Source organism: Styela clava, chromosome 6, assembly GCF_964204865.1.
Source record: "Styela clava chromosome 6, kaStyClav1.hap1.2, whole genome shotgun sequence".
NCBI lineage: Eukaryota > Metazoa > Chordata > Ascidiacea > Stolidobranchia > Styelidae > Styela > Styela clava.
The window spans coordinates 3,749,459-3,763,202 of NC_135255.1; the positions used below are offsets into that span (position 1 = coordinate 3,749,459).

A 13,744-nucleotide genomic window follows, 5' to 3' on the forward strand; every position below is an offset into this window, starting at 1 on the left:
TCGCATTTATAGGCCCCACTGAAAACGCCACTTAATTGAACATTTGAGATATGTTGTGTGTAATGGTTCTCGATATTTTTTTTAGAGAATTTCGTGTTTTAATTACATACCTTCTGAAATGGTCGGATGGTTGAAATTTTTTTTGAATGCTTCCTAATATTATTGTCATTCCAAAATATCATTTTGCATTTACATGACACACTTACGTAGCTGAGTAGATGACGATTTGCGATATATTTTCTGTATTGTTCCTCAATATGGTTTCAAAATTTTGTTTTATAATATTTGTCACTCTCAAGTTATCGGATAGGTGAACATTTGAGATAAATTTTGAGCAATTTTCCACAACATCAAAATATAATTAGTATTCGAAATTTCGTATTTTAGTTATATTTCACACACTAAAGTTGACATTTGAGATATATTTTGTGTAAGATTTCTCAATATGATTTCAGGAATTGGTTTCAATAGTTGTATGCTACACTTAGGTAGTCGGGTATTCGGACATTTGAGATATATATTTTGTGTAATGTTCTTCAATATCATTTCAGAATTTTCATTGTGATTGTTTTATGCCACACTTAGGTGGCCGGATAGGTGAACATTTGAGATATACTTTGTGTAATGTTTCTCAATATGATTTCAGAATTTTCATTTCAATTCTTGTATGCCACACTTAGGTGGCCGGATAGGTGGACATTTGAGATATACTTTGTGTAATGTTTCTCAATATGATTTAAGAATTTTCATTTCAATTCTTGTATGCCACACTTAGGTGGCCGGATAGGTGGACATTTGATTTATACTTCGCATAATGTTTCTCATTACGATTTCGGAATTTTCATTTTAATGTTTTATGCCACTCTTAGGTGGCCGGATAGGTGGACATTTGAGATATACTTTATGTAATGTTTCTCAATATGATTTCAGAATTTTCATTTTATTGTTTTATGCCACACTTAGGTGGTCGGATAGGTGGACATTTGAGATATACTTCGTGTAATGTTTCTCAATATGATTCCAGAATTTTCATTCCAATTCTTGTATGCCACACTTAGGTGGCCGGATAGGTGGACATTCAAAATATATTTTGTGTAATATTTCTCAATATGATTTCAGAATTTTCATTTTAATGCTTTATGCCACACTTAGGTGGACATTTAAGATATACTTTGTGTAATATTTCTTTATATGATTTCAGAGTTTTCATTTTAATGCTTTATGCCACACTTAGGTGGTCGGATAGGTGGACATTTGAGATATACTTTGTGTGATATTTCTCAATATGATTTCAAAATTTTCATTTTAATTCTTGTACGCCACATTTAGGTGGCCGGATAGGTGGACATTTGAAATATATTTTGTGTAATATTTCTCAATATGATTTCAGAATGTTCATTTTAATGCTTTATGCCACACAGGTGGACATTTGAGATATACTTTGTGTAATGTTTCTCAATATTATTTCACAATTTTCATTTTAATGCTTTATGCCACACTTAGGTGGCCGGATAGGTGGACATTTGAGATATACTTTGTGTGATATTTCTCGATAGGATTTCAAAATTTTCATTTCAATTCTTGTATGCCACGCTTAGGTGGCCGGATAGGTGGACATTTGAGATATACTTTGTGTGATATTTCTCAATATGATTTAAGAGATTTCATTTCAATTCTTGTATGCCACACTTAGGTGGCCGGATAGGTGGACATTTGAGATATACTTTTTGTAATATTTCTCAATATGATTTCAGAATTTTTATTTTAATTGTTATATGCCACACTTAAATGCCGGATAAGTGGACATTTGAGATATATTTCGTGTAATGTTTCTCAATAGGGCTGGTGTTCATTTTTCAATTACGTGCCACATTTGAGTGACCGAATAGATGAACATTTGAAATCGAATTTGTGTGATTTTTGTCTTCATTAATGACATACCAGAATTCCCATTTACAATTATTTGGATAACTTAAAAGGCCGGATAGGTGGACATTTGAGATAAAGTTTGTGACACTCACAACATAGCATCTGTTTAATCTATATGTTACACCATAGGGTTGGAATATGCGAACATTTGTGATATGCTCTGTGTATTTCTCAGTTTCAAATATATATTACGTTTGAATCAATTTGTTTCGATTTGTCTACCTTCACGTTGCATTTTGAGTATTTTTTGACATGGAAGATTATTTCTAACACCAAACACAGTGCCTCTCCCTTGCACAAAATACTGAACATTGAAAAAAAATGCTATTTTCTGTGATAAATAATGCTAAATGGTTCGCATCCATCGGAAATTAAAGCGAGGTCATACGCTTTAAAATGCGTAATAAAATAAAAGCAGCATCATTTATGTAGACATCCAGGGCGACATATAAGAGGGGTCCGGCTTAGTGCCGAAATAGGCTAAAACATTTGGTGGTCTGAATTAAGTGGACGAATTAAGCGGACAAAAATTTTATATCTGTTATCGAGAGGATTGTGTTGACTCTTTTTCTCTGTAGTTGTCAACGGCTCTCGCGCTCTCCAAGTACGTATTTAAAAACAATGATACAGACACAGGAACGACGTCCGCTTAAGTACTGCAATTATGGCAGGTCCGTTTAACTACCGTAATAGAGTTATATATATATATATATATCGCCACACCCATCGGGTATTTAACACAAGTACGTGGATTTTAAAGAAATTGCAATCAAGTTGATTTAAGCGTTGGGAACACTCTCGTCGTCGCACTTCTGATTGTTCTGTATGGACTCACAGATTTGAATACCACGGGGGATCATTATGTACGAGAGAATCGCCTTACTCAATATCGTCGAACATTGGCTAATGTATCCTCTGAAAAGTACGCTTTCCGTACAATCAAGTCTATGAGACTGAAACGAATGAAAGGTTTAATATGGCATAATACGACGCTTAGTCGCGCCTTTTGCCACGAAAAGCTCAGGAACGAGCAGCCATTGATACCTAACGTCATCTTAAAGAATCTCGCCACGGATTTATTTCTCTGTCGAAGTTATCCAAGCTATATGGGCGCTCATTTACAGGCTACGCCTATGGAAACTACTCCCAAGCCGGCTATTGACTGGTAACCGGACGAGAGGGCATTATTCGTAATATTGTTGAGTCGTATTATTGGCATTCCCCTTTCATTTTATAAATATGAAATTCATATTCTATAATGAGTCCTAATATGGTATAAGAGAGAATATAACACACTGGGCATTTCTTTTAAGTGACACCTTCCACTAACATCTATTACAAATGATACGACGATAAATAACCCTCAGTATGAGGAAATTTTGCATAATTTGGGTAGGTTATGCAGAGCATAAAATATTCTGTTCCTTCCAAATAGTGTATACTTCCAATTTCAAGTATCTGGAACGCTAAACTAGAGAAGTAAATATACCTATAAGCTCGAGATAAAATTATATATAGGTGGATAGAGTTACAGAGACTGGAAATTTCAGTTGTTTTGTTCACCGGATATTGCAGTAATGGTGCTCTGAGCACATCCGGTAACATGCTTCATTTCACGTGTTCATGACCTTTCACCTTCTGATTTTCGTCAGTTTCCACGATTTTGGTTTCTGTTCCATCCTTCAACTTTTCTTAATTTCGTGGATCAGATTTGATTTTATTGTCTATAAAATGCCTTCAACCGTCCCCATTTCACATTTGCTGTCGGATGTTTGGTTTGACCGACCAAAGGTTGAAGAAGAAGAATACAAATATGAAGTGTACATGGCGAAACAACGGGTAAAACCAGCAGCAAAAGCTGACAAACGGGTGATGGTGATAGTATTTTAATAGCGGTGGTGGTAGCTTACTATGGTTTTGTAGTTGTTTTTGAAATATGGACGTTTTCATGTACTTGATAAAATAATCGAAATGAAACTGTGTTAGCCTATAACCTAACTTTAAATCTCATTCAAAATTATCAAGTCTGTACTGCTCTTAAGTCAAATCTCTCTGGTGAATTAAGCCTGATTTATTTTTTTCAATATCTGAGGCGAATTAAGCATAATTTTAATATTTAGTCTATTATTTGAATAAATGATAGCCTAGTCAAAGCATCATCCATATCTGATTTAATTCGAAAAACAAAGCAAAAAATAGCATTACTAGTAATTTTAATAAATCACCCTGATCAACCATGCTCTGATAATCACACAATTGTCTGAACCCTACTAAATTTACTCATACCCAGCATCCTGAGCCCCAACCAACATCCTCGACCTGTTGTCTGAGTTCTCATCTCAGTAATGCAAGGTCATAAAAATATTACTGTATTACCCTGTAAAAGTCGCCACTTACAGACTTACGTGTTAATAATTTATGAAATAATTTATTTCAAAGTAATTCAGATTTTACAAATATTACCGGTACTTGTCTCATAATACTGTAATATTTATGCATGAATTGTGCAAATTTGAAAATCTTTTCATTCTGTGGTATCATTATAGACCTAATAATTAACTTTTAATTATATGAAATTCTAGGGTGCTTGTGGTTCAGGTGTCGCAGAACAAATTGCTCAAGCCAGACAAAAAATACATCAAACACTACAGGGATCTGATACTGTATGTTGCAGTTTTTTTTAGATTACCATATTATAGTAGTTATGTCTGATACTTTTTTATATTTATTAAATTTGTTTATCAAAACTAGGACCCTTTATTCCAACTTTCATATAAATCTATATTTTAGGGAGTTAGTGGCAATGACTCTGGGAAAGTCGATGCAATACGAAGTGAAAATGATGATTTGAGGAAGTTGGTGAACACCCTCGTTGAGAGAATGAATGCGATGGAAGCACGACTGAGCAAACTAGAGTCTGGCAGTAAAGAAACTGCCGTGCAGGTTGTTAATTGTATGAGTTGGTCCATTGCAAATTGCTGAACATCAATTTACCTTCTTTTATGTTTGTTTAATGCAAGTATAGCCTTCTAAAACCGAAATTGAGCAAAAATCAGAATCTGACGATGATGTTGACGACATGGATTTCTTCGCATCTGACTCTGAGGAAGACGATGAATATGAAAAAATAAAACAAAAAAGATTGGCGGAATATGCTGAAAAAAAATCTAAAAAGCCAGCTGTGATAGCAAAGTCTAGCATTCTACTCGATGTCAAACCTGTAAGTTTCACTTATTATTTAGGTTTTTCTAATGAGAATTTCACCTACTCCAGCATCCAGAACGTACTGGAAGGACCATGTGTTGTCTGGCATAATGAATTGTATGTTGCTTGACATTTAGTGTTATTGGGTGGTTTGTTAATATTATACTTTTTTAGGTGTTATATATTATCATGGAATTATATTGAACAGTGTTGAGTGTTTATAGCTTTTATGTTTAGGTTACATAAATGTATTTTGTACTTGTTTATATGTCACTGGACCATTTGTGCAATCAATTAGATCTTGTGTTGCTCATTTTACTAGCAATACAGGCCTATATATTTTGGCAACTAGGGAATTTAAGTGTGATCACTTTCCAAGACTAATGATGTTAGGGTCAACCCCATGTGTGGCTTGTATTTAGAGCAGCAGTTCTCAAACTTTTGAAGCCGTGCCCCCTTTTTAGAATTTGTCAAGTCTCGTGCTCCACCTTGAAAATGTGTCCCCTTTTAGGAATTTGTGAAGTCTCGTGCTCCACCTCGAAAATAACTACAGTAGCTAACAATCAGCTACAAATAAATAACTGATGATAAGGCGCGTTGGCGCAAAAAAACGTTGAAAATACGTGGATTTAACGTAAATAATGAAAAAAATTGTCCACGCGCCCACAGTTTGAGATCAACTGATTCATAGCCTTGTTTGCAGCAGAAGTGTAAATACAACAAATTATAAAAAGAACGTAGAGCTTGTTTCTACTTTTGTGATTGTGATATTGGTCTCCTTTTAATTAGGAATTCTTACCTTCATTATTAACAGTGGGATGATCAAACAGACATGGGGGAAGTGGAGAGACTTGTGAGGAATATCTCAACAGATGGATTGAAGTGGGCAGCATCGAAATTAGTAGAGGTTGTATAAGATTTTTGCTATGTAGTTGAATTGCTCCCTGCAAGCTAGATACATTGAAGTAGAGGCCCAATTGATGTGTTACCTTATTAGTTATAACGACGATTCAATTTAATGTTTGTGGAACTATAAAAGCAATATTGTATAATATGAATATAACAGTACTCTGTAACCAACTGATGATTGCCATTACGATATGCCTAAAGTAGTTGTTATAAGTATTCTTTTGATTGGTAAATTTCCATCTGGATGACATAACAATATTGAGACTGTATGCATTGTTTGTTGCAAGCACAATCATATCGGTAAATGCAGCCTAGTTCAGCTCATTTGAAACATCATAATGGTACAGAATATACTATTTCGCAGGTTGCGTTTGGAATCAAGAAACTTCAAATCAATTGCATTGTTGAAGATGATAAAGTTGGAACAGACTTCCTTGAGGAGGAAATTACTCGTCATGAGGACCATGTGAGTTTGTTATTGCGAAATTCAATTTTGAGCAGGGTGGTGAGTGGTGGAAGTCTTGGGTAACCTCAAAAGATGTTATTGTCATCACACAGTCGTTTACCAAAAATTAGGATTTTGAACAGTTATATTTTAGTATTATATATCATGTTTTCTGGCAAACCAATCGAACAAAAAACTTCTCAGCAAGTATTACTGGTATTTAAATTAAGTGATATTGGTCTTAAAATGTTTGTCTATACAATTTGAAAACCAAATTTTTGTCTGTAAATTTGCTTTAATTCCTGATATTTTTCATAAAAACCGTTTAATGTATGATTTTTATTACGTTACGCAGGCAACCTATCATGTAATTCTATAAAAAAATGTATAAGCGTGGATTTTTGACACTCATTTTTCATATGTTCTCCCTTTTTCATACTCTCTACTTTTGCAGGTTCAAAGTGTGGATATTGTTGCGTTCAATAAGATTTGAAGATCATATTTAATTAAATCCAATTCTTGCAAATAAAATTTAGACTATTGAAAATTTGTCATCTTTATAACATAGGAGAGACTCTGAAATTGTGCTGCTGCTGTGTTTACTATTTCTTAGAACCAGTTCTGATTCTAACAGGTTGAGTGCGCACAAATTTATTATGATTTATTAGGTTTCATAGAAATCGTGGGTTTTTCATAGCAACCAATGATTTTTATACAATGAGCCATCATCACATTCCGGATCTATCAATCTCTGGGTAATCCCATGATGAATGTTGGGACGAGCAGGCACACAATCTCCTGATGTTTGGGACCTATAGCCAATTTATATACCAGGGGATCGATCACCCTATTGATACCAGACATAGCATGTGCATTATAGCTGGGATCAAGAAATGTGATATCGGCTGCTTCAGAACAATAGTAGTTCCTGAATAAATAGTGTATGTACGTACATCAGTTTAAAATGACGTTCTGCTTAGCTGACCTTAGTTAAAACTAAAGCTCTACATGGAGGTCTCTTATGCCACAAGTACATCTGACAAACAGCCAAAAATGCTTACAAAATTCTCTTCTGCCATGTATTTTTAAGGGGGATCGTGACCGTCGTTGAAAAAATCCCAAGATCTGCTATAAAAACTCAGAAAGTACAACAGTGATAATACATATAAAGTAGATCGAAAACATATATTCATCCCCACAAAACGGCTTCTGAAACAGTCATCGCGATTACGCCACCTGCAGTTGCTTCGGCAAAATAAACACATTACTACTCGACAATCCGCGACTTGACTGTGCCACTGTATAAAACTAGGTGTTATTCTCTCAGGATAATTATGTTAGCGATAATTGCAAAACTCCATGCTGATGAAAGGCCTGTTGTGACACTCTTCATTATTAAGTCCATGCATCTGAAATGAAAAACTGGTCCAATTACCTGACATGGTCTGGAAAGTGAACCAGATCTCATATTATTCACCTGACCTGCCTAAAGCCTGTCAAAGATATAACTAACACGGCAGTGGTTTTTCGCTTTTATTTGCACTCACATAATATGTGCAATATGAGCAAATCAAGAAACTCTAGGTCTGTTTGCTTGTTGGTTAGCACCCGGCCGGAATCTTGGTGGTGGAGTACGGTCCTTGCGGGCAAGTCTCGATCTGTTCTTTACCAGTCTGCAAAATAGAAGCAATTTAAAACGTATTCAAGCAGCCTTTCAACAGAAACACAGTTTTCATAGCATTGGATTATTGATTGAGCAGTAAATTGTACAACATTTTTGATAGTATGGTAGAAAATGAACTTAATTTGGATACATTCTAAAAACACCATGTTTTCCAAATTGGGTCATGTTAAATATATGGTAGGCATTTGAAGCGTACTATTTGTTGAGGTTCACTGAATTCAGCTCTAATGAATTTACGAAATTTGTGCAGATTTTTCTGTTAATTACCGTACGTCATAGACATTCCATATTTAAGAATAATATTTCGGAAATAGTATATTGCTGAATTTTGGCCATTACTGGTTGATTCACTCTTTACATCCCTGTTTTTGTTCTAAATAAACCCTAGCTCAGCGGTTGGCACAGATTGCTAGGCATATTAAGACTACACTTGCCATCGCACCTCTGATTACCCTCTGTGCGTTCACAGGTTCAAGTCCTATGTGGGATAGTTATTTTCAAGAGCATAGCTGCACTACTTGTCACTATAGGGCAGCGGTTCTCAACCGGGGGCCCTCGGAGGGGGCCACAAGGATGGGCTGAAATCTGAATTTACTTTTCACTTTAAAAGAAATCTCAGTTTTTCCTAGTTTGCTGCTGAACAAGGATATTTCGCAGGGTGTTTTCGCTCTCTTTTGTGCAAATTGTTTTAACATAATGGGATTTGGAATCTATCAATGAAAATAACCCTATTAATACCTCCGGAATATTAAAGTGGGGGCCATGAGTGCTAAAAGCCTCCGAAAGGGGGCCACGAGTCATAAAAGGTTGAGAACCACTGCTATAGAGTGTTTCGAAGCAGTTTCAACTTCCTCCACTATCACTACTCTGGGATAACAACCAGATCAAACAATGACAAAGTATAATATTGTGATTTGTGAATATTTGACAGAATTCAATAATCACAGATTGCAAAAAATATTTACGAAAAACTCAAACAAAAAGCACTTACGGTAATTCTATTTTATTCTTAACTCAATATTATTAAAAATATTTTTAATTATAATACCTCAAGTGAATAGCAGCTGACACACTGTAGTAGACCTTATAATACATTTTTGGCAATGCATATGACTCGTACACACTAGCATCTGCCAAATCTCTCATTCCTGCGGCATCAACAATGTTTCTGTGAAATGAGAGAAATACAAAAGGTTAATAAATATATGAAGTTTACAATTCAACATGTTTCCATAACAAAATAGAGTAATCGTAGAATGTATGTTTAATAAATTACACCAGTTTTTCGAATACATTATTAATAAATGGATTCATTTCCTATACAAGAGTTTAACAGAGTACTTTAGTACCACAAATTCTTCTAATCCGTGTGGCATAACCATTTATGACTATGTTATCACCAACCCCATCTAACTACGTCATCCAAAAACGTCTGGGCTGACAGTGTCCAACTCACTAACGCCAGTGGCCTCTCTCATATTGGAATCACTATAACGACAAAATGAGAGAGTATCCCTTTGTATACGATGTTGCTTGCTTGATTTCAAGTGATCGTTTGCGTGTTTTGGCCGACTGTCCATATATTATGGCGGACCCTTTTTACTGCACTGTGACATAATTTGTGGATGATATAGTAAGGTGAGGGTTAGAAATGTCATACGCAAATATCGTTAGACTACACCAGGAGTTTGACAAATTAAAAGGCACAGCTATTCTGCTAACTTGCTATGAGTTTAGGTCACTGTCTACAGACAATTGAAAATATACCACATTTTGTTTTTTGCTTATAAAATCAGAATTGCTTCATTTACAATACTCTATATCAGTGTTTCCCAACCCGAGTCCGCGGTCTCAAATGAGTCCGCAGAGCGTTTGAATGAGTCCGCAATGAGCCAAAAATTCACTTCGGGCAGCAAACGTTTTTGCGAAACTCAACTATCAGCCAAGTTACGATTTACGTCAGAATTTACATAAAACAAAAAAAGCAAGTTTATTAACATAACATTAATCGAGTCAATAATTACTGGTTACTGAGTAGGACTGATCATATATTCAAAAATTTGACAACGCGAAGGTCGCCTGCGCGTCGCCTAATCAAACGATCGGATTTCACAACTCCCTTGCGGATTTCCGACAAAAACACGAGAGTGCACAAGCTTCGATAGATATCTAAATGAAGTTTCGCGAGTTCGAATAACGAGGAATAAATTTTTTTTTTCTGATGATAAGATAAGTGTCAATGGTGGCAACCCGAATTTTCTAAATTGAAAATCGGCAATACTAAAAATAAAACGGAGAACACCTTAAATTTTGTTTTATGATGGTCCGCGACCAATTAAAAACGCTTTTTTAAACATTACGAATCGCAAAAGTTCGGGTGCTACCGTAGTATACGTACCAGGGCATTTTCCCTTAGGATTCTTTGCTTTACTGCCTCCACATTGGTACGTACAGTACTGGAGCACCGTAAGTGTTGTACGAACAGCTCAGATTTGTCGAATTTACAAAAATAAGAATCAAAACAAAATATAATCAAGCACTTTACCACGCATTGTCATGATATTTTCTGAGTAGCATTGCTTTTATTTCGACAACAAAACTGCAGATTAAAATGATCACAACTGGATTAATTTTAAAGCAAGACGATGAATATGTATTTTTAATAAGTACTAAATCAAGTTGTACTTTCTGGAAATTTATAGCAGATAGTAGGATTTTTCTAACGACGATAACAAATTCGCAAGCTCGCAAAAAATATAATCGGGCAATATTATATATTCTCACATTATTATAGTCACAGATTGCCCTGCCATTTTAAGGAAGTAATGCTTTCATCTTGTCGTAAGTCGACGCAACCGCGAGTTACCATGAACACAATCAAATTAAAATAGGACATTTTAAATTCACGTCGTTGTGATAGATTGATATTGTGTGACAGAAAAAGCCATTATACACTAAAAAAATCGTCTCTTAACGAACGTGTAATTGCGGCGAATTCCCGATTTTAAAATTCTGTTGTAATTGGTTTTATTGCTTTTTCACACAGAGTACGGTTGCAATAAACGCACAATGAGTCCGCAAAGGTTTTCGCCGGTGAGAAAATAGTCCGCAACCAGAAAAGGTTGGGAAACGCTGCTCTATATGAAAAACAGTCATAGCTCAATAACTTTATTCGTAAATTACAGATGTACGAGTGAATTTACGAAGTTTTCAATTCTGTTGGTATAACGTAACAAGGTCTATTTCACATAATCATGGCACATATTGGTCAAAAGAAGGAGGCTAGTTCACCAAACGCAGTCAAGTACTTCTAGTTGGCGTGACATAACCATCTTCGCATATGTCATTTCTAATTTCACATGACTTTGTCATCCAAAAATTACGTCACTGCAACATTACATTGCCGAAATATGGCCCATCAAAGTATACGAAATGTCGTCCAAAACGTGTGTATCTTCTGTGTATTAATTACTTTTTGAGTGGAATCCAATGGTGACATTTTTAGATTGCGCTTCCTTTTAGTTTATTGCACATTGCCGATATGGAGGCCCAGACTTTCTCATAAAGCATAGGTTGGCAATCACCGTTATAAATGTCTTTAAATGTGGGGGGTATTCTTGGAACCGGAGAACTGTGTCATATTAACTAATGACAAATTGCTGCATTGAAATAGATTTGGGTATCGTTTTCTTTAACGCAAAGGGGGATCCTACATGGAAACAGCCAGATTTCAATAATCGCAGAGCTGAAAAGATCAGATCAGTAAATTAGAGCACAATACCTGATGATGTATTTCTTGATTGCCTTGTCTTTAGGAACACGGGCTCCTGATGATTCGCATCTAACATATTTTACATGCCCTCTGCCTTTTTTGTTACGTCCATTATTTCGCCGTTTCAACGTCATGGTGCTGAGTGTTCTGAAATACATAAACCAATATATACTTTCGCTTGATACGAATATTCTAAAAAATCTAAGCTATCTTTCATTCCACAAAAGATTATTCTTTTAAAATAAACCATCCTGTACTCGATTTTATAACAAACAAAGCAATCCACTAATAAAATAGATCTATTACAACGGATATAATTCACCTTGTCGAAAACCAACCAAATGGCCGAAGTGGTGCTGAAAAGAGGACTTCATTCTATTTTTCTTTGCGCAAATAATTCTCCACAAGATGTCACTCTTACTCCGCGCCAGGTCTAATTTGTTGGATTGAAAGTGAGCGATTGACCAATTCCATAAACAATTCTTGGAACAATTCATTTCCTAGTTGACTAGTAGTAAATCGGTACCGTGCCGACTGCCGAAATTCGCTATCGTTGGCGAATTGAATGTTTGTGTAGTGTAGTCTATAATGCACCATTGTCAGAAGTTGGATACTTTTAGGCAACGACAATTACCGTACCAAATTGACGTTAAATACCGTTTAATATTAATTATATGAACATGATGTATTTTGAGTTGTTGCTAGTGAGTTTTGAATAAAACTTTGATCGACATGATAAATTGTGTCCAGAAATTATGTTCCATTAGTGTGTTAGTACATTGCTCTTTCCACATTCCAACTGAGGTGGAACCCCTTGGAAGTCCCAATGCGGGCTCTCTGGCTATCCGAGAAAAGTGATTTTATTTACATGAAATGTGAGATCCACCGAGTCCTTGAAAAAAATGAGTCAAGATTTTCCCTACATTGTTATCCAGTATTAGACAAACACAGAATTATCAGTTGAAACACAATCACAGCAGAAATATATAACGACTAATTAGATGCACACATAAAAAAATATAGGAATATGATAAAGCCAGTGAAATATTGTTACCAATATTTTAAAGGAATCGTCAAAATGTGTGCCATCAACCTGCTCTGTCTGTCTGTAGTAATTTCAACAAATATAAACACAACATGATTTTTTTAAATGGTTATTTTTTGAGCAGAAAGCAATATGAATGTTTTGAATAACTATTTTAAGAGTAAAATCAATGAATTAAAAAGTTCATTTTTCCACTCTCCAATAAATTCATATCAAAATAAACTAGATTGTGAATAAAACCAAGTAAAATATGAATTCATACAAAATTATTTTGAACAGTTATTGTTGATTTGGACTTTGTTGTATTTGACCTGAGATTGGCTCGTTTCGCACAATTCTGTACCTTATATTTATGTGTCACAGAATTATTAAAATAACTTTATCAAAACATTCTAAAGTTTTATAAATTCTTTGAAAAGATGATTGTTGCGTGCTTTAATATTGGATTTTTATTTACTCGGTTTTGCAAAAAATTTGCACTTGAAAGTACACGACACATTCCTCCTTTAAACCCTTGTATTAATTAATATGGAGTGTTATATGTGATTGCTGGACTGTAGTTTCAGATTATTATTCAAGGATATCACATTGCTGTCTGTATAAGTGATTTTGATTCCTTAAATTAGAAAGTCATTCTAATAATAATATAAATGACTCAATCCTTCTTGTAAGTTGTATTATTGTATATACCACTTCTCTTAAAAATTGTTTGCAATTGTATAAGTTCAAGTGGCCTGTTGTATTTTATATTAATTT

General features: G+C 34.9%; 2 protein-coding genes across 3 annotated transcripts; one reads left to right on the forward strand and one right to left on the reverse strand.

Annotated features, from left to right (window-relative positions):
- Nucleotides 1–3,563: 3,563 nt before the first annotated feature.
- Nucleotides 3,564–7,034, forward strand: LOC120330876 (elongation factor 1-delta-like). Of its 2 annotated transcripts, none has more exons than XM_039397844.2 (7): nucleotides 3,564–3,798; nucleotides 4,512–4,592; nucleotides 4,720–4,872; nucleotides 4,955–5,149; nucleotides 5,948–6,040; nucleotides 6,407–6,508; nucleotides 6,942–7,034. In XM_039397844.2, exons 1-7 carry the CDS (start codon nucleotides 3,661–3,663, stop codon nucleotides 6,978–6,980), a joined length of 801 nt encoding a protein of 266 aa, XP_039253778.1. In that variant the 5' UTR covers nucleotides 3,564–3,660; the 3' UTR covers nucleotides 6,981–7,034. The 2 variants fall into 2 exon arrangements, with proteins under 2 accessions (XP_039253778.1, XP_039253779.1); XM_039397845.2 differs by having other exon boundaries at nucleotides 3,565–3,768.
- Nucleotides 7,035–8,007: 973 nt separating this feature from the next.
- On the reverse strand, nucleotides 8,008–12,402 carry LOC120331022 (small ribosomal subunit protein eS26-like). Its single transcript, XM_039398039.2, has 4 exons — nucleotides 12,266–12,402; nucleotides 11,953–12,090; nucleotides 9,220–9,339; nucleotides 8,008–8,160 (listed from the first exon to the last, which is right to left on the reverse strand). The coding sequence occupies exons 2-4, from the start codon at nucleotides 12,075–12,077 to the stop codon at nucleotides 8,058–8,060; spliced, it is 348 nt and encodes a 115-aa protein (XP_039253973.1). The 5' UTR covers nucleotides 12,078–12,090; nucleotides 12,266–12,402; the 3' UTR covers nucleotides 8,008–8,057.
- Between the last annotated feature and the right edge of the window lie 1,342 nt (nucleotides 12,403–13,744).

Excerpts from the sequence above, each read along its gene's own strand:
- LOC120330876 (XM_039397844.2), top strand. The coding sequence starts at position 3,661 with ATGCCTTCAACCGTCCCCATTTCACATTTGCTGTCGGATGTTTGGTTT. Across the intron at positions 4,593-4,719 it reads CACTACAGGGATCTGATACT|GGAGTTAGTGGCAATGACTC; the intron begins GTATGTTGCAGT and ends TCTATATTTTAG. Across the intron at positions 4,873-4,954 it reads GTAAAGAAACTGCCGTGCAG|CCTTCTAAAACCGAAATTGA; the intron begins GTTGTTAATTGT and ends ATGCAAGTATAG.
- LOC120331022 (XM_039398039.2), bottom strand. The coding sequence starts at position 12,077 with ATGACGTTGAAACGGCGAAATAATGGACGTAACAAAAAAGGCAGAGGG. Across the intron at positions 9,340-11,952 it reads ATCAAGAAATACATCATCAG|AAACATTGTTGATGCCGCAG; the intron begins GTATTGTGCTCT and ends CTCATTTCACAG. Across the intron at positions 8,161-9,219 it reads TCAGCTGCTATTCACTTGAG|ACTGGTAAAGAACAGATCGA; the intron begins GTATTATAATTA and ends TCTATTTTGCAG.